This window comes from Diaporthe amygdali (genome assembly GCF_026229845.1).
Source record: "Diaporthe amygdali strain CAA958 chromosome Unknown NODE_4_length_2575358_cov_65_588622, whole genome shotgun sequence".
NCBI classification, from domain to species: Eukaryota; Fungi; Ascomycota; class Sordariomycetes; order Diaporthales; family Diaporthaceae; genus Diaporthe; species Diaporthe amygdali.
This window is the reverse complement of record NW_026517024.1, coordinates 2,475,936-2,494,301: the sequence shown is the minus strand read 5'-3', so window position 1 is coordinate 2,494,301 and position 18,366 is coordinate 2,475,936. Positions and strand designations below refer to the sequence as shown.

General features: G+C 53.2%; 6 protein-coding genes across 6 annotated transcripts; 4 read left to right on the top strand and 2 right to left on the bottom strand.

Moving 5' to 3' along the window:
• Window positions 1-3,338: 3,338 nt before the first annotated feature.
• Window positions 3,339-3,952, bottom strand: J7T55_008946 (uncharacterized protein; the record flags this gene model as incomplete). Its single annotated transcript, XM_053139316.1, has 2 exons — window positions 3,339-3,719; window positions 3,791-3,952. The coding sequence occupies 2 exons, from the start codon at window positions 3,950-3,952 to the stop codon at window positions 3,339-3,341; spliced, it is 543 nt and encodes a 180-aa protein (XP_052998218.1).
• Window positions 3,953-5,147: 1,195 nt separating this feature from the next.
• J7T55_008945 (HMG box protein) lies at window positions 5,148-6,924 on the top strand (the record flags this gene model as incomplete). Its single annotated transcript, XM_053139315.1, has 2 exons — window positions 5,148-5,492; window positions 5,545-6,924. 2 exons carry the CDS (start codon window positions 5,148-5,150, stop codon window positions 6,922-6,924), a joined length of 1,725 nt encoding a protein of 574 aa, XP_052998217.1.
• Window positions 6,925-7,734: 810 nt separating this feature from the next.
• On the top strand, window positions 7,735-8,232 carry J7T55_008944 (transmembrane protein 32; the record flags this gene model as incomplete). Its single annotated transcript, XM_053139314.1, has 2 exons — window positions 7,735-7,790; window positions 7,869-8,232. 2 exons carry the CDS (start codon window positions 7,735-7,737, stop codon window positions 8,230-8,232), a joined length of 420 nt encoding a protein of 139 aa, XP_052998216.1.
• A 549-nt stretch (window positions 8,233-8,781) lies between these two features.
• J7T55_008943 (uncharacterized protein) lies at window positions 8,782-12,021 on the top strand (the record flags this gene model as incomplete). The annotated part of the gene is made up of 5 exons (XM_053139312.1): window positions 8,782-9,424; window positions 9,475-9,704; window positions 9,791-10,259; window positions 10,466-10,843; window positions 10,901-12,021. 5 exons carry the CDS (start codon window positions 8,782-8,784, stop codon window positions 12,019-12,021), a joined length of 2,841 nt encoding a protein of 946 aa, XP_052998215.1.
• Window positions 12,022-12,355: 334 nt separating this feature from the next.
• On the bottom strand, window positions 12,356-13,635 carry J7T55_008942 (integral membrane family protein; the record flags this gene model as incomplete). The annotated part of the gene is made up of 4 exons (XM_053139311.1): window positions 12,356-12,671; window positions 12,769-12,861; window positions 12,916-13,144; window positions 13,200-13,635. 4 exons carry the CDS (start codon window positions 13,633-13,635, stop codon window positions 12,356-12,358), a joined length of 1,074 nt encoding a protein of 357 aa, XP_052998214.1.
• A 2,758-nt stretch (window positions 13,636-16,393) lies between these two features.
• On the top strand, window positions 16,394-18,226 carry J7T55_008941 (tyrosinase central domain containing protein; the record flags this gene model as incomplete). Its single annotated transcript, XM_053139310.1, has 8 exons — window positions 16,394-16,632; window positions 16,694-16,725; window positions 16,848-16,924; window positions 16,989-17,129; window positions 17,192-17,537; window positions 17,688-17,790; window positions 17,847-17,936; window positions 18,022-18,226. 8 exons carry the CDS (start codon window positions 16,394-16,396, stop codon window positions 18,224-18,226), a joined length of 1,233 nt encoding a protein of 410 aa, XP_052998213.1.
• Window positions 18,227-18,366: the final 140 nt, after the last annotated feature.

Here is an 18,366-nt window from a genome sequence, read left to right as displayed (position 1 = left end):
TGATTCCCCTTGACTTTCGCGGGCCTCGACGCAAGTCTGCAAGTCCAGCCTTCCGATACTTCCAAGAAATTAGAGACGAACATGCAATTATCGACTGTGTGATCATCACAGCGGTGACTTGTGTACCCCATGGCTCTTGAGGCCGGCGAGACTGAATTCCTCAGCGCAAGTAAGAGGCTTCTTGTCTACTTCGATCTTCAGATGTGAAGACTGATAGCAATTGATCATCAACTGGTGGCTGAACCTGGCGCCCTAAAATACCATGGCGACCGTGATGGGCCTCGACAGCTGAATTGCAAAGTGCGGAATAGGGGCATTCGAAGGCAAAATGTGTGGCAAGTCATAACGGGTTTAGGAAAGATACCAGTATAGAGAACATGCGAGCACACCAAAAGCATAGATTTAGATGGTAGGGCAGCATATTAGGAACAAATGAGATAATCATGATGCGAAGCCGGACCGTAGTGCTAAGTCCTGGACAAAGTCAACTCGCCACAAGTGATACCACAGATTCACTACATCTACTTGGTTGCTACTGCATCATTTGGCTTAAGCCGTAGGCTTTCAACTTAAAGTGCATCAACAGTTTCCATAGGTGGAATTTACCGCTGCACAAGTGACGATTGACTTGTGTTATTTTTTCCCCCTTCCCTTTTTTAACGCACGCGGCAACAATGAAGGCCATCCAGGTATACCAGAATGTGATTGCTTCATGGCGACAATTCCCCCTCTGCCTTAACTTGCCATGTCCCTGCCGCGAGGCTCGCCACACACGGCAGTCAGCCTGCCAGTCCCAAGCCACGTCGAGCCGGCCCCAAGGATCTGGACGGATCTTCTCGCTGATCGAGAGCTAGCCAGCCGTGCCCTCACGGCCTCCTCGATCCCAAGTTGGTATCCTGCTCGTCCACTTCACGCGCTTACAAATCGACTTCGATATTGCACATGCCTGCTAAGTGTGTTCTCGACCTTCCCCCGTGCCCCCATCCATGACGAGGCGAACAGTGATCGAATGGTGAGAAGGCACGTGGGAACCCGCTCATCTAACTTCGTTCTCGCCTGTTCATATCAGATGCATTATTTAGCCGCAGAGGAGGAGGCAGAAGACTTGCAATAGGTGACAGATCTCACCGACTTTGTAAGGCTTCTTCTTTTCTTCTGCCTTGTGCCGTATTTGAAGGAGGCGCCGCCACTATAAACACCTCTGATGTTGACATTTCATAAGAGCCATGTCCTTGCCATCGATCACTCTCGATCATGAGGTGAAGATGACAATCTGCACATGACATAGCTCGGTGGCCAAAGGCTTCCCGGCTTACTCCCGCTCAGGGTTCCCATGTGATGAGATGATCAGATGAACTGCGTTCTTTTGTAGCGCCAGCTTACTCTCCTGCTTACCCCAAGCTTCCGGGATGTAGCCCATCTCAAGTGCTATTTCAAGCGGACGTTGCAAGTGGCTTCGATTTTGGGTTCAGTAAGCTGGGAGTCTAGATACGAGATACATACTCTCAGACTATATCGCACGAGCTCAGAAGTAGTCCCAGCAGAGACATACACAGACCGGCTGAAGTGGGCTGGCGGGCAGCCGGATCCACGATGCTAGCTGAGCGTGACAAGACCAGAGCCCCAGACCACGGGCCGGGGGCTGACAGCAACGAAAAGGTCTGGGCCAAGAGCAAAATATAGGCCTCCATCCCGTGAGTGCTTGGACCCGTCAGTTAGGTCAATCGACTCACCGAGGAAAGGCCATTCCAGACCATGCACGATGTGACTCGTCAGAGAGCCCCTCCGAGCAAGTGGGCACACCCACCCGGTACAAACTGTTGGTCAGAGCGCACGCAAGAGAGTCTGGCTGGCTGGCGACTGAGCTGAGACAAGCTGGGGCCGCGGACATGTGCGGCGAACGCCTGGGGGAGAGACACAGAGACGGAGGACAGGGACCGGGTGGAAGCAAGACAGGAGACATCCCTAGACCACGTTTCGTTGGTATATGTGCGGTGATGGTGATGCGTTTGTGTTGGGCTGGCACTCAAGTAAGGGTGCCCGAGCACCCGGGGTTGGTCTCGAGGTGTGGGTGGGTCCTTAATGGGGAGGTGTAATTCTGAGAGTGGGTTGGTTGTGAGACAACAGGACAGCTAGGCAAGCGGTTGAGGCGGCTATGTCTTGTCTAGCCGACGGAGAGACGGTACGTACACGGGGAGCAACCAGAAACGAGGGAAACCTATCGGCGCGGCGAAGTTGAGAAGTGATCATAGTTGATCATAGATTTCTTTGGCAGGAGAGATAGCTCCAGAGCCATCTCGCGGCACATCTCGACAACCTTTGATCGTCTTCCCCTTAGGGGCCTTTGATATTGGCTAGCGACGGCGGTGATGGGAGAGATATGTGCGAGAGCCTTTGACGCTCCCTCGCTTGACACGATCGACGTTGTTCTGTGACCCAGAGCGCATCCTTTGAAAGCCTCTTTATCCTGAGATGAAAGCAGAGCGCGCATGTATAAAGATCCGGGGGAGCAACTGTGAAGTCCGTCTAGAATATCGCGAGAAACGTAGAAACACCACCACGCCGGCAGTTCTGCAACTTGCAGTAGCGACGCATTCCAAGTCCAGCCAGAGGAGAGAGGCACCTGCACATCGCCTGCAGGGTTCTGGGCCACCCGCTCTCCCGCCTAACCCAAGATTGGACTGAAGCAAAGATCGCGATGTACTCAGGCAGCGCCATGGTGGATCACTTACCTTGCCTTACCTGCCCGACCATCTGCATCGGCGCATCCCGTGCGAGTGCGAGTACCTCTCCAGACTACTTGGGCATGATGATTCAACCAGTCAGTCTCCTCCCACTTCCCTCCTCCACTAATCCGTGCTCTTCCTCCGTCCTGTGCAACTGCTGTTCAAACAGACTGGCGCTAATGCAGTCACCCGTTAAGGCGTGCAGGGGTCCAGCTGTTTGGTCCAGACCAACAAGTGGCCATCTGCAGGTCCAAGCCGCAGCTTGCAGCATAGCGAACACCGCTCGATGAACGATGCATGAGCGCAGCAGCTTACCAGACCACTATAGCACAGCAGCCAAGACGATCTAGCCTGACACTTGACAGCCTTTTGCCGTTCGCTTCTGCCAAGCGGCAGAGATGGAGCTGCCAAAGAGACGATAACACGGCTGTCGCAACGGAATAGTGGATCGAAATGGGAGGGAAAGAGACGGCGCACTCCCGGACCGCATTTAGGGAATCAGGCCGTTGCAATTAGCCTCACGCCCCCTGATCTCAAAGGAATGCGGGAGAGGCTCGCGTGCGGGGCCAATCACAGGCCAAGGACGTTTCCGGCAGCCAACCAAGTGTCCCATTAGCTCATTCCAACGGACGACAAGAGCGTGAGGCAAGCTGTTGGTGTCTCAGGTACCCTCTGCAGCCAGGCACGCTGTTCAGGTACCGCGTGCCTCTCTTCTTCTTCTTCAGCGGGGAGAGAGACCGGTCTGCTGTTGGCCTTGACGCGAAGTTGAGCCTGACCTGGAATGGCAAAGATGGGAAGGGCAACGACCTTGCTCAGCGTGCTCAGGTGGTTACACCCGCGCCCCAAGGACCAACTCGAGTCTTGCCCACCCCCTTGGCCCTCTATCATCTGGTCTAGGACGACGGGGAACCGGATTTGTTGGTCCAATAACCGACGCATTGCCTCGGAGGGTCTCACGGCCGGGTGCGCGAACAGGTGGAGCGAGAAGCAGTACTGCCCATGCCCGCGCCCAAGCACATGTCCATGTCCATGCCCGAATTCGCAACGGAAGTACAAACTATGACCCAGTGATCGTGTGTTGTTTGCAGGATATCTAAAATGCCTTCAGTTGGGCCATCCAGGTGCAAGTCACCAAGCTGGCTCCGGCTGATGAGGAGAGTGACACGGCCGGATGTAAGGGCCCCAGGCCTCGACTGCTGGGTGAGAAAGCCCACTGCCAATTGCATCGTGACAGGACGGAATTGTGACCGCGCAGGTGAGCTCCAGGGATTGGGCTTACCCGGCCGCCAGCCCGCAGACGGTCGAAAGTACAAAGTCTGCCGCTGGGAGGTCATCGAGCCCAGCTCTTTTGGCGTGGTGTACCCGCCCTGGGTGCCCGTTAGCAGGATGCGTCCGTGGGTGAAGAACTAGAGCCCGGCCGAATGCGGTAATCAACATCACCGCTACCAGCACATGGCCTGCCAAACGTCCCGCCCACCGGAGGCGATTCAAACCGCGTGAATATACATACACAGGCTCCCTCTATCTTGCCGAATTCTTCCTTCCTGATTAGAAATATCCTTTCTTCCAAAGGATTGCCCTGACAACAAAGGCACCACGAAGTGTCCTTTGCCTTTGGCAGAACATCTTGGCTGTGTCCCATGTCCGGATTGCGCAAAGGACGAACAAAGAACCAAAAATAACACACCAGCCTTGCGGGACATAGGCAAGGCAGCACTCTTCTACTAGGACAGGCCTGTAGGAGGCAGCATCCGCTGTCCTGGTAGAGCAGTCTTGTTCTGCCAACCTCCCAGGAGAAAGGCGGTATACCCCTGCCACTCGGCTCTTTGCAACAGGTTCGTACCAAACATTTGAAGCCGCATGCTGCTGCTGCCGCCGCCGCTTCTGCCTCTCCTGCTGCCAGTCGTCGCTGAGAGACAAACCAACTCCTGACCATTTCTCAGCCGCACACAGAACACAGAAGAGGCTCCACTAGGGTAGCGTAGCAAATACACCCTGCTGCAGCACTTGCCACGAAACCCAGGAAATCAGACCAGTCAGTCAGTAGAGAGCTTCCAGAAGACCTGACGTCTCGGACTGTTTAAGAATCCCCCCTTGCCATCAAGTCCTACCCAGAACCTGAGGTCTGAGCACTCTTCGGAGTCATCCTGAACTTGGACCGAGCTTTCAACAGGTTTATCAACCAAGGCCCGCGTCGTCACAACCCTTTCAGGGAGGTGCGAGGAGAGGGGGACCAGCAAGCAAGCTACTGTCTACCAGCCCTGGAAGACTGGTATTGACCCCGTCTAGCTACCTTGCGGTATCCCAAATCCCCATTTGCGCAGCCTGAGGCTTCCATGCCTGCCAGGCCATCCATCCCAGCCCCGGAAGACCCCTTAAGAATAGCTGGGCTCAGCCTCAGCCACTGCAGCTGCCACCAATATGATTCAATCTGAGAAGTCACCCGACACTATGGGTCCCTCAATGCCCCTCTCCCCCAACTCGGTCGTGGACGGCCAGCTCCCGCAAGGGTTCTGTGAGTTGGTACAACACAACAACACAGCGACGTTTCCACGAGAGCAGAATTCGGCAGAAGCGACCAGCCTCCACAGCTCCTCTTACCCACCATCGAGATTGTCCAGTCCGGCGCCACAAGCGGGGATGAGTCCTCATCTTGACCAACATGCTGTGCAACAGTACGCTCCGCAAGGGACGTACAATCCGCAATTCTTCCAGCCCGCTTATGGACATGACGGCAGTGCTTATCCATCACTGCCGGAGGAGCCGGTAAGCTGAAGCATCGGGTGAGAGGCATCGCGCAGTGGTTAACAGGCGTCAGGTCCAACCAGGATACACAACCCCGGCATCTTCTCCCTCGCAACGATCGGACGTCATCAGCCTGCGAAATGGCTCCGTCGCCAGGTCTTCGAGCATGCGGCCGCTCGCATCAAAAAGTCGCTCAGACAGGCCGCAAACCAAGAAGGCCCGCGCAAAGGCAGCCAGGAAAACGCCGAAGATCACCGAACCGCTCAGCGAGTCAACCAAACACTTGAGTGTGCCCATGATCGACATCGAGGCATATGTGAATCGGTCAGAGGCTGAGCGTAAGGCTGAAGTCGAAAACAGTAAGACTCCAGGCAAGATCAAGCGTCCCATGAACGCTTTCATGTTGTACCGCAAAGCATACCAAGGTCGGACCAAAGAGCACTGCACACAAAACAACCATCAGCTTGTGTCGCAAGTCTGCGGTGACAGCTGGCCGCTGGAGCCCGAACACATCCGGAATAAGTTCACCGAGTGGGCCAGAATCGAGCGCGAAAACCACGCGAAAACTTGGCCAGAGTACAAGTTTGCCCCCAAAAAGCCGAAAGACCTGAAGAGAAAAGCCGAGGAGGAGGAAGGCGACGAGGAGCTCCCCCTCGAGGATTACGACCACGAGACGGGCCGGTTGATCAAGAGGCCGCGTTCGAATCGGACAACACCCGTGCCCGACGCGGACCACGTGTATGCACATCAGGTGCCATACTACACGCAGTATTCGCCGCAGCAGTCCGGGATGATGATTCCGGGCCGCGCACAGATACAAATGTCCTCGTATGAGTACACCAACCCGAACAAGCCCATGCCGGCGCCATACAATCACATGTCGTTTCAGCAGCAGTCGCATTACTTGTCGTCACAGGCCATGCCAACCCGAAATCAGCAACTGAGGAGCTTCGGGGTGGAGGATGTCGCCTTCCACAAGACAGCCTCGCCAGGAAACCCATACCACTCGCCACAGCAGACTCTGATGGATCAGTACACAACGGCACCGCCGCCGCAGCAACACATGGAGCAGACTGCTCATGCGCCTGATCAGATGTTCGACCCCCATTTCGCCGCCTCGTTCGGCAATCTCGGCGGTGTGCTGTACCAAGCTGCGGGCGACGGCTCTTTCGACCACAACAACCCGCTGCTCCTAGAATCAAACTCGATAGAGCACTTCGTCATGGACGGCCAAGCCAGTCAGGTGACAAGCGAGGGGTTTACTCTTGGCGGCACTTCGACAAGCTTAGATGGACAGCAGCTAGACGAACAGCTGCGAGGCCTGTTGCAAGGGTCCGGCAGCAGTGACTGGCAGGTCCAACCAATTTCAAACGGGCAGGGTGAGAGCCATTACGAGACGGACTGGTCGGCGATGGACCCTTCGCTGTCTGAGCCGTACAATGCACAGGACTGAGGGTGCATTAAAAATGGACATATTTTCCTTTTCACTTGTCTTGTAAAATCACCGACAACCTGCACATGCTATGCTGGCGGCGTTGTTGAACTAGCTCGGGTGTCAGAGAGAGGCTATTACCACTTTCATCCGCGCACAATGACAGGGGGAGGATTCATTCAGTCGGGGCTTCAGGGCAAGGCAGGGTGTTGGCGGCTTACATGCGTGCAAATTGATTTCTTGTTAACATACATGTGCCCAAGACTGAGATGTATGAATCTATGCGTGTTGAATGTGATGCAGCTGTGAAATTTCAAATTAAGATCATTCGAGACGCAAGTGTCATCCGGGTTGGGTTGTAGGACGGCTTCGTGGAGGTGAACTCAAGGGGACAAGCGTGGACTCGAGGACAAAGACAAAGCCATTGTGTCGTGAGGAGAGAGCAGGCCCATGCATTGAAATGTCAACTTTGATGGTTAGAATCCTGAATGCAGCGCAAAGTATCGAGTCCTGTGCAGTGGTCCAAGTCTGGATTAAGATAGAGCAAGAGAGAGAGTACGAGGAAATGATGTTTGGACCCTCGCTGGGCTGAAGGAAGTCCGGGTCGAAAGAAACGCTTGCATCCTGACGTCGTCCGCTTCCCCGCTTAATCGCATACTGTTACTGGTGCCTGGTAGATGCAAATGTGCTTGGCCCAAGCTCCCACCTGCAAACCGCTTTGAATTGTACCTAACATCCACCACCTACCCGAACTGTCCAGGATCGTACTCAACAAGACCACATACAGTCGACGCACACTAGACCCGCTCGCGGATCGTACAATCCTTCATAATGACCTGGATATCGAATGCCATCACAACTTTCGGTCTCGTGCTAGTAGCACATGCGTAAGTCATACACAAATGTCGCGTCAATCAGCCAGCAGGAAGAGCTCGGGCTAACCAAAGCTCCCCAACCGCGAACAGTTGCTACTCAGCACAGGAGCACTCGGCATTACAGTCGCTCCGGGCCACCAGCGCTTCCTTGTCATCCACGCCAGCCTCCACGTCTCTACCCATCGACATCTCCATCGAGACCATAGTCGGGCTCTTCGTCACGGTGCTGGGGTTGGTCTCTGGGACGCCAAACCTGCGGCCGATCCAGTGGCGCGTGTGGGCGGGCAAGGTCGAGCGCGAGGGCGAGCAGGGGTTCCTCAAGAGCAATGGCGAGGTAGAGAAGGACTTTGTGGGCAATCCGTTCCGTGTGTTGGAGACGAGGCCCGGATTTGTGGATATCCGAACGCAGAGGAAGGAGTTCGCGGAGTGGGTGAGGGCTGGCGGCAAGCAATGAACGGCATGGGTCTGGGTTGACCTGCCATGGCATATGATAGGCGTTTGGTATCGGCTGGAGGGCGGGACTTTGGATCAAGACGAGCAGGCATACACTCCAGTCACGATGCAGGTGGTTCATGCCAATGTTCCGATTCATGCTGTTGGCTGTTGAAGATACGCTCTTTTGCTCGGAACAGCTCAGAGGTCATTGATACTCCTGCGTGTGAGCCAAAAACTCACTTTAGTCTTGAACTTCGACCAGACGCAGGCGAAGTCACCATGTGGCCTCCTGGAGTCGTGGCACTTGTACGCCAGTTCTGGGCGGGTGGGACGGACAGTGGATGTGCTCAATCGAGGACGGAAGGAGCGCCTGGGTCGGGCCTTCTGAAGTAGCCCATCAGCCTCTGCATCAGAACAGCATTTTGGAGGGGGGGAGCGACATGTACAATACAGCTACACACGGCCTATTCCAGGAATATTTGTGTGCAGGTAGCGACTCACTCGTGGACAGTCCCGACCTCAGCCTGGAATTCCCAACAACTGCTCGGTGCAAGAGTGCAGCGCAATAATGTCGTCGCAATACAGGAAGAGGCGACCAGCTCTGGCCGCACGCACGCCCTCTGCCGCGCATTCAGTGTCCTCAATGCCTCGCAGCGTTCCCAGCCGTCTGAGCACCTCGTCTCCATTCATCCAAACCCACTCAACGCCCCCAATCTTTTCGTCTCCAGTGCCTCCTTCACAACAGCGCCTCAACAACGCCACAGGGCTAGCCTCTCGCCTCTCATCTCGTGCATCTGTGCGGTCCTCGCCATCCTTGGCCCCTCATCCACAGTCCAGAACAAGCAGGCTGTCTCTCCCGACCCGCTCAGCGGCAACGTCGTCCACTGTGCAGGCAGATCACCATGGCGGACCCGACGAGTCTTGCTCTGCTGATAATCACAGCGACGATGACCCCGACGGCATGAACGAGGTCATCATGGCCATTGACATGAAGGACAACGGCACCGTCGGCTGCGCCTACTACGTTGCCATCGACGAAGCCCTCTTTCTGCAAGAAGATATTCCACTGGCTGGCATGGAGCTAGTTGAGACGCTTCTCCTTCATGTCGAGCCAACAACTGTTCTCATTTCCATCCGCAGCCCAGACAACCTTGCTCACTTCATAGAAGCTGGAGCTCAGGATTTCCAGGGTCATCGTAATCAAGATGAAGGTCAATATCTTCCCTTTCAGCATATGCGCTATCACGCTGATTCCTTCCAGGCGGGATTCATGGTGCCTACATATTGCGAACTTTAGGTTCAGCCGAGTTCAACTATGAGAGTGCCAAAAGTCATCTTATCAATCTTGATCTTGACTCTTTGCGCCCTCGGACCATGCATTTCAACACTGTAGCCGGGGACGAAGTTGAAGGCGGAGCCGAAATGGGCGACGAAAGGAATGCCAGGCTAATGCAATTAGCTACTTGGATTAATCTGGGTAGCCGATTCTCAGTGAGTTTTGAAGTCCCTCCAATATCGATCGTGTCGCTCACTCGTCAAAGGTGGGCTGTGCGGGAGCAGTCCTTAGCGACATACAGCGGAGAAAGGCCGCCGAATACTTGTCCCATGACCCGGATGCAAAATTCGCGTTCAGGGTCCGATCCATTGAGATGTTCACTCTCAGGAACTCACTTTTTGTCAACGCTGACACACTGGCGTCTCTGCAAATTCTTGGGTCCGAAAACCATCCAAACTTCATGAACCAGGGACCTGACAAAGTTAGGTCAGGCGCAAAAGAGGGCCTGTCTCTGTACGGACTTTTCCATATACTGACACATACGGCACAAGGCAAAATGAAGCTGCGGCAGATGTTTTTGCGACCAAGTACTGATGTGGAACTGATTCATGAGCGCCAGCAGACCATCTCGGTCCTGCTTCGCCCGGAGAATGGCGCTGACATTGACAATATCGGGAAACTGCTTCGGAGGATCAAGAACATCAAGCACAACCTTCTCCAATTGAAGAAAGGGATCAATCTCCCTGCCGGACGTGTTTCAATCGAAAGGGGTACGTGGGCATCGTTGCAGGCTTTCTGTGCCTTTACAGTTGAGCTTCGAGAAGCCGTCCAGAAGCTTCATGGCGCAGAAGGTCTCTCAATCACGAGGAGGGTAGGTCACTCAGCAACTTTCATCGCAGCTCATAATTAACTCAGATGATACAGATCGTGAATGGCGTTCGGCAGAGTGAATTACTCCCAATTGGAGAACTTATAGCCGGGACCATCGACTTCCAACAGTCGAAAGAGGCGCGCCGAACCTGCGTCATGCGGGGAGTGAGTGCAGAATTGGATGAGCTGAAGCGCAATTATGACGGTCTGGAGTACTTTTTGAATGAGGTTGCCGCACTCATGCTAGAAGAAATTCCAGAATGGGCTCAACAATACGTCAAGAATTGCATTTTTTACCCACAGATAGGGTTCCTGACAGTGGTGAGCCTTAACACTGAGAGCGGGCGCGGAAACTACGAGGGGGAAGGTCTCAGCGATGATGCCTGGGAGCGGATGTTTGTAAGTGATGGAAACATCTACTACAAGAATCGACGCATGAAAGAGCTTGATGGACAGTACGGGGATTTGTACTGCATGATTGTCGGTAAGCTATTATTCACAAGTCACCCTCAGAGGATAGTGTCTTTAACCCAGCCTGCAGACAAGGAAATCGAGATCATCCACGAGCTCAGCGTCAGAACTCTTGAGCACGAGGAAGCACTGACAGAAGCCTCCGACCTTTGCGGTGAGCTCGACAGCCTTCTCGCCTTAGCACTTGGCGCCGACAAATATAAAATGACGGCTCCGCAATTGACCTCGACCAACATCATCCAAATTGAAGGAGGTCGACATCCACTTCAAGAGCTTGTGGTGCCTTCCTTCATAGCCAATGATACGCTACTTCTTGGAGGGTGTGGTGATGGCACCGCAGATGAGACGATCGTATCTGACATTATGGGAGACGTACCAAATGTTATGGTCATGACTGGACCAAACCATTCTGGAAAGAGTGTTTACCTCAAGCAGGTTGCTCTCATTGTCTACCTGGCGCATATTGGAAGCTATGTGCCCGCTGACCAGGCCTGTATTGGTCTAACAGACCGCCTGCTGACCCGTATCGCCACGAGGGAAAGCGTGTCGCGAAACGAGAGCGCTTTCGCCATCGATCTGAAGCAAGCTGCCTTCTCTATCAACTTTGCGACACGAAGGAGTCTTATACTCATCGACGAATTTGGCAAAGGGACCAATGCCATGGACGGCGCTGGGTTGCTTAGCGCCCTTCTTGACCACTTCCTGAACCTCGCAGACGACGCGCCTAGGGTCCTTGCTGCAACGCACTTCCACGAGATATTTGAGAACAAACTTCTACCTGACACTCCGAAGCTAGCCTTTGCACACATGGATGTTCGAGTAGATCTCGAAACAGACCATGTGGATGACCAAGTCACCTTTCTCTTCCGGCTCATGCCCGGTCGCAGCGCTTCAAGCTTTGGCAGCAGATGTGCAGCTATGAATGGAGTCGATCCGGCCGTAGTGGAGAGATCAGAGGCGCTCGTCCTTTTATTGGCCCGTGGAGAGGACTTGCGGGCTGCGTGTGCTAGACTGTCTGCTAAAGAGACTGCGAGACTGGAAGAAGCGGAAGAAGTTGCTCGAAGATTTCTGGAGGTCGATCTTTCTGGTTTGCCGCCCCGGAAAGGCCTAACTGGATCAAAGCGGGACAGCGCTTCCCTGAGAGATCAATTGAGGGATATTCTGAGTGGCCCAGGCCCAGCTGACACTTGAAGGTGGAACTTAATTGTGAGGAAGGGCCTTGAGTGCCAATTTATGAAGCCTACTTTGCTATGAAAAAGATTCACCTGCTGGAACCTCGCTTAGCCGCCCCTAGGGATCTAACAAGTGCCACACGTTGTCCAAATCTCGAGCCTGAAGGGAGGCCCCTTGATGGTATTGACCGTGATACACATTGTATATTGTGCGAAGGTTATCCTCAACAGATGTATCCCGGGTGGTTACTACACGGGAGGCTTTCCTGATATCAGCCAATTGTTTAAATCACACTCGTGCGTCAGAACCCCCAAAGGTGTTGATATTTACAATGTGTACCCAGCCGCATTGTTCAGGGGTCTTCAATCGAGACAGAGACATGCGTCTTCTTCTGGATGCCATCCTGTGCTGAGAGAATCATTTCTTCGGACTCGTTGTCGAACCGACGACGCCCGCTGCTCGACACTCCCGTGCTCTTGAGTCGACTATTGTACATCTCAAGGGCGGTTTCTCTGCGCTTCGATGCGTTTGGGAAACTATCACTATTTCGAATGTACCGGCTCGTCCTACGGCTGAGTGCCGATGAGCCCCCGAGAATGGCTTTGAATAGGGGCTTGAGGCTCGGAATCGAAGCTGCTATTATAGCTGTGCAGATCTCGACTGTGGTCCTGTTTCGTGGATCAAATCAATACCGGGTCAATGATGGAGGATATACGAAGTGGACTGCGGTTTCAGCACGAATTGAGCATTATGCATCACACTTACCATATCGTTATATCTGTACTGTCCCAAAGGAAGTCCCCATGGGAGCCGTAGCTAGAGAGGCAGGTCATCTTGACGACTGCTGCTGCTGATGCGCTTTCCGATTTTCAGCCTCTTAGTTCCTCACGTGAGAAAGAAGGAATTTCTTACAAAATACCCAGAGCAAGGACCGCACTGACAGCAACTTTTACTTTCCAGTTAAGCTGTATCGACCACAATATGGGTATTGGAAGCAGGGCAAAGACAAGGTCGGTCAGAAGAGACACGCTGGAATTGAAGAAAGCGGCGAATTTGAGGTCCTTTGCTGCAATGCACTTTCCACCCGGTACCGAGTGGTCCCAAACGAAGTACAGTGGTGTGCATTGGAAGAAAACGGTCACTGAAATTGTCAGCCCCCGAGCCCATCTTATATATATTGACCACGCAAGACTTACACAGATTTCCGGCGGCCGACAAGACAGTGAACACAATCACACCGCGGATGAATAAGACAAACCTCCACGATGGCTTCAGCCGCAGGAGGAACAGCCCGACGCTGACTTTTGTGAAGCACAGGCTGATCAAGCACAGCGGCTGCGTGACGAAGTTGAGGTGCAGGCCCTTAACGATGTTCGAAGATGGGTGGATATACTGGACGTGGCGGCCGGCGCCGTAGTGTACCTCGGGTACAATAACCACCATCTCGGCCAGCATGACAGCCACTGCGGCGAGGATGAAGCCGTCGTCCCAGCCCAGCTGGCGCGTGATTGTCACGCGCACCCAGATGCGCAGCAGCACCGTGGTCGCGGCCACGCCGACGAGCGTCCCGCATATGGCGAGGATCTGAGGACCACGGTTGATGTCTGGGCTTGCGGGAGCTGGGTCTGCCATGGTGGTTACGGTTGTTTGATGTGGCACAATTCATGGGTGACAGGAATGGTCCGGGGTGAGGGTGGTGCTCTAAGAAGCTACTGGGTTGGTTCGAGTCTCCAGATGCTGAGGAGTTTCTTGTCTTTATTTCGGTTGAACATCTCTCATTTCTAACAAAGCACGTAACATATTCTCCTAGCTGGAGGGCCAGGGCTTGGATGGTGAATGTAGATTTTTCCCTGGTCCCAAGGTGACTCTCGTGCGGTACAAGGGGTTGGGTGCAGGCCAGGCCCAACCGAGCATGGCAGCTGGATCCCATTACAACTGTGACGAGTACGGCCAATTTTCTCGTGATATTATGCAATCCTACTGGTTGTCCAGGAGGCCCAAGCATCAGACCAGGCGGCATTGCAGGCACAATCCAGGGTATGGGTAAGTGGTCAATGTGCTGGTTCCGCCACTGGTTCAGCCCAGAACTAGATCTGGGAGATCGGCATTGCTTGCAGTTGGGTAGGTTTCTAGGACATTGTGGCTTGTTACTTCCATGGTCAAAACACTGTAGCTGAGGTTCGTAGATGGTCCCTTTCAGTTTAACCAGCTGAACCAACGCACTAACCTCCGTCCTACAATTGCCAACTCCAGGGCAGCGGGACTTGATTGGTGTGGGAGAAGTATTCGCAGATGGCCACGTAACTACTATTGCGTGGATCTCTATCAATGAGCTTGTGCAAAGGACAGTCGTTCCCAATGGTGCATGTGACGTGCCTGTGGCTTAACCAGTCCCTGGCCTTAAGACATTTGCCAACAAGAGAAGCCGAAGCATGGTGCTTAATGACCTCACGCATATTATATGATGAATTACCCGCTCAACTGTTTACCATATTTTCTTTCCCCAGGGTTGAAGAGAATGCAAATGCCGATCGCACTGCTGCGTGAGGTCTATTTCTTATTTTCTGCAGCAAAGAATGTGCGGCTGGCGTAGGGAATCGTAATTTGCAACAAGTAGAAGCTGTTCACTTTTCAGGTTGAATTCATACGACGGTTGTTAGATGATCGACGATGGTACCTGATTGTGGACACTAGGAACTAGTACGCAATGGCTCTTGTAACCATGCTTCTACTCCCTGTGCCCCAGATCGCTCTCAGCCTTTCATATGAAGTTCATTCCACGGAAGCGTTCTCCTTAAAAAATGCCACTGGCTTCTTGTTAGGCTAAAATACCTCAACACTTAGTGTGCATAGGTTACAGGGTCCGGCCAGCAACTAGTGAGGAGGCGGGCAGACTTGGCTGGCCTAGGTGGTGTGTCGCGGCCGAGTCCCGGTAGCAAACCTTTCGTTTTTATGGCACAAATCTGAGTTCGGGGCTGCTTCCATCTGGTTCCCTGCACCTGTAAAGCAAAATGATGCAACGGCACTAGAGGATCGTCCCCGGGCCGCATGAGGCGTGCAGATCGATACTGGTCATCTGTGCTCAAGCTGTCTGTTTTTTCCAGCTTGCCTGTACAGCTCATGGGTTAAGACACATTTAGGTATGACTTGGCTGGTACACATCTTCCTCGGGCTACCTCCTAGAGTATCACCTGTAGCACATAACCTGCCGTGGGATAGCTTCCTGTAGAATGACCTGGTATAAGATATCTGCCTATACAACAATCTTGGATTGGATAATGTCCTATGGGAGAACGTCCTATGGGATGAACTCATACAGATTAACCTTTCACAGGATTACACATCATTGGAAATTATCTCTCAAACAATCTTTCACATTCTATTGGATAAATTGTAAGATGTCGGTTCAGTAGGATCAACTTGTTTGCCTTGCACGTGCTCCTGGGATATGTGCGAGCTGTGTACTTGTCGCGGTCGTAAATTGGACAGGATATGAGATAGAATCTTCATATGACGACACGCATGGAGCAGACACTGGTGGGAGAAAGAGAGAACGCGAGGGTCGTGAAGACGGTGTATGGAGTAATCCAACAAGCAAGCTATCTCTCAATAAGCAGTCTGCCCGTTAGTTTCGTCGTGGGAGGAGACCGTTGCATTGACTGGCTTCCCGACCCACTGGGCCAAGCAGCTTATTGAAAATGGGTCTACAGAGCGAAACTAATGGAGTAAAGTTCGGCTCCTTCGTGATGTACACCACCGGTTGGTGTCCCTGGAGTCGAATCAACTGTCGTCTTCTTTCTGGGGCCGACTAGGCGATGACCGGGGGTCCATGCTGACGGAATCGGCCGCGATTGGGCAAACCGCAGATCAAGTTTCCGACGGGACGGCGCGCCCCTGTCCATGTCGCTGCTGCTGACACATTTATACAATACCCCTGTCCTTACCTCCAGCCCAGGTACCTGTATCTAACGAGTGGCACACAGCAGTTCCTAGGTAGATTAAAACTCCTTGTATGCTCTCCTGCAGTCCAATGCACCCTGTTTTCGATAGCCCAAGTCATCCGAGCCCCCCTCCCCTCTCTGAATTAACCTGATGAGCGTACAACCTAAGGAGGAGGATGACGCAGAATACTCGGTCGTCAATATGCGAGGCTGGGGCGCGGTGAGATTGCTTATGTTGCATGTAAGCGAGCTGCAGGCTTGCCCGCGATAGGCGAAGAGTTAGTTCTCTTTAAGATATTCGCGTGGTCTCTCTGGCGACCAATTCGCTTGGTCTTCTTACAATAGGGGATGTGTCTGCGTCTTGACTCTCCCCAAACCTGCCTGACCGAAAATTCAGGCTTCCCTTGTTTGTGGCTTACGCGCTCTGTTTCAACATAGAGTTGCCCAAAATGAGAATCACCGCACCCATATCACATCTATCAGTACTACTGACGTGTGTCAGGCCGATCCTGGGGCTTCCGAACGTGCTCCGCCCGCAGACTAGCGGCTGCGTCAAAGAGCAGGTTAGCCGCCTCATCAGTTCTATTACATCCGACTTTGTGGGCAAATTGGATTCCTCTCCGCCCCGTAGTAATGTTTCAATCTCATCAAACTGCACATCAGAGACTATTGTCTACCGCAGGGAATAGTGAGTTTTGGGTTCGAGCACAGACTTGGAAGCGAGCAGGGGAGCTGATCAAATCTACCAGTGGATCCCTTTCCGAGGCTGAGAGGCTGGACTGTACGTACCGTATAAGCTTCAGCTTCCTACGGTTATTTTCGAAATCCCCGCACCTCAGGGAGTCTTGAGTAAACCATTGCCTCGCATCTGGCGATAGATCATTGACAATGAATGTGGCGTAGACGTCAATGCTGTCAAGTGTCTCCAGCGCTTGCCGGCACGCACTCCGGCCAGTGTGGCACCCGGTGCAAAGTCTCGCGTAGGTCAAACACCATGATATGCGCCTGTCCTAGCTTAATAGACTGATACCTGTGCGCCATTAGTTTGACGACTTTGTTGCCGTTCATATCAACCAGACGCTAACATTACACTTCACCGGCAACTTCATGGCGTGGCATCGCTGGTTTGTGTATGTCTACGAGACTGCTCTACGAGATGAATGTGGCTATGGCAGCTATCAGCCTGTGGGTTGACTCCTTGCACATGCTTCACCGTCTCTTGCTCCCTGTTGTCTAAGCCATTGTAGTACTGGGACTGGCCAAAATATATGGCCGCTCCTCAAGACTCGCCCATTTTCAATGGTGACCCGTACAGTCTGGGTGGCAACGGGCAGTATATACCACACAACGGCACAGTCATCACTCCCCCCGAGGGTGTCTCTGGGGGAGATATTCAGCTCCCGGCTGGACTTGGTGGGGGCTACGTTGTGACGGGACCGTTCGCAAATATGACTGTCAATCTTGGTCCTTTTGGAGGCACTTTTGGGACTGAACCTAGTCCTGACGGAGGGCTGGGTTATAATCCTCGCGGTCTGAAGAGGGATGTTGGGCCGGGGATCAATGAGAGGTACTGTAATTACACCACCGTCCTTGGTAAGTGCAAATTAGTACTCACGATCCCCTGCTGGCTCTTTCTTCCATCTTTCGCCGACCCCTTCGACGTTGGCCCTTGTTGCGTTCTTAATACCGCCGAATTGATCGCTGGGTACCATATACAACTCGTCGAGACTAACACAATTCAAGACCTGCTCGAGAAGCCGACCATCACCGATTACCGGTTGCTTTCTGAGGGTGTGCCGTATACCATTGAAATCGGTCCACATGGCGGCGGGCATTACGTGATCAAGTGAGCTGAACAACAATTGTAGAACTACTTACACTGATGTACTAATCCTGCTCTAGTGGTGATCCTGGCGGCGATCTGTTCACCTCACCAGGCGACCCAGCTTTCTGGGTACATCACGGGCAGATGGATCGCTTATGGACATTGTGGTACGTGCCAATCACGGCCCGGATCCCTGGTCCCATGACCCTTCTCAGGACGAAGAGAAACTCAAGTTGACCATGAGTAAAACAGGCAAACACGCGACCCCTCAACTAGATATACCCAGCTGGACAATGGAACATATGGCCACATCACTTGGGCCAACTCTCCTGCCTCGCGTCTTACTGAGCTTGACGATATCATTGATATGGGGTACGCAGGGCCGTCGATTAGGATACGGGACGTCATGTCAACCACATCTGGTCCATTCTGTTATTTCTACGAGGAGACAGCGTGACGGGGCACGGCCCTAAGCAATGGTGGTCAGAACGCGGGTGTGTATCTCAAGAAGCCTGGTTGCTACTACATTTTCCACCGTCAGAAACACGGCACTGAAAACCTCATTGGGGTTTAGGAAGGATTGGATCATGTAGATGG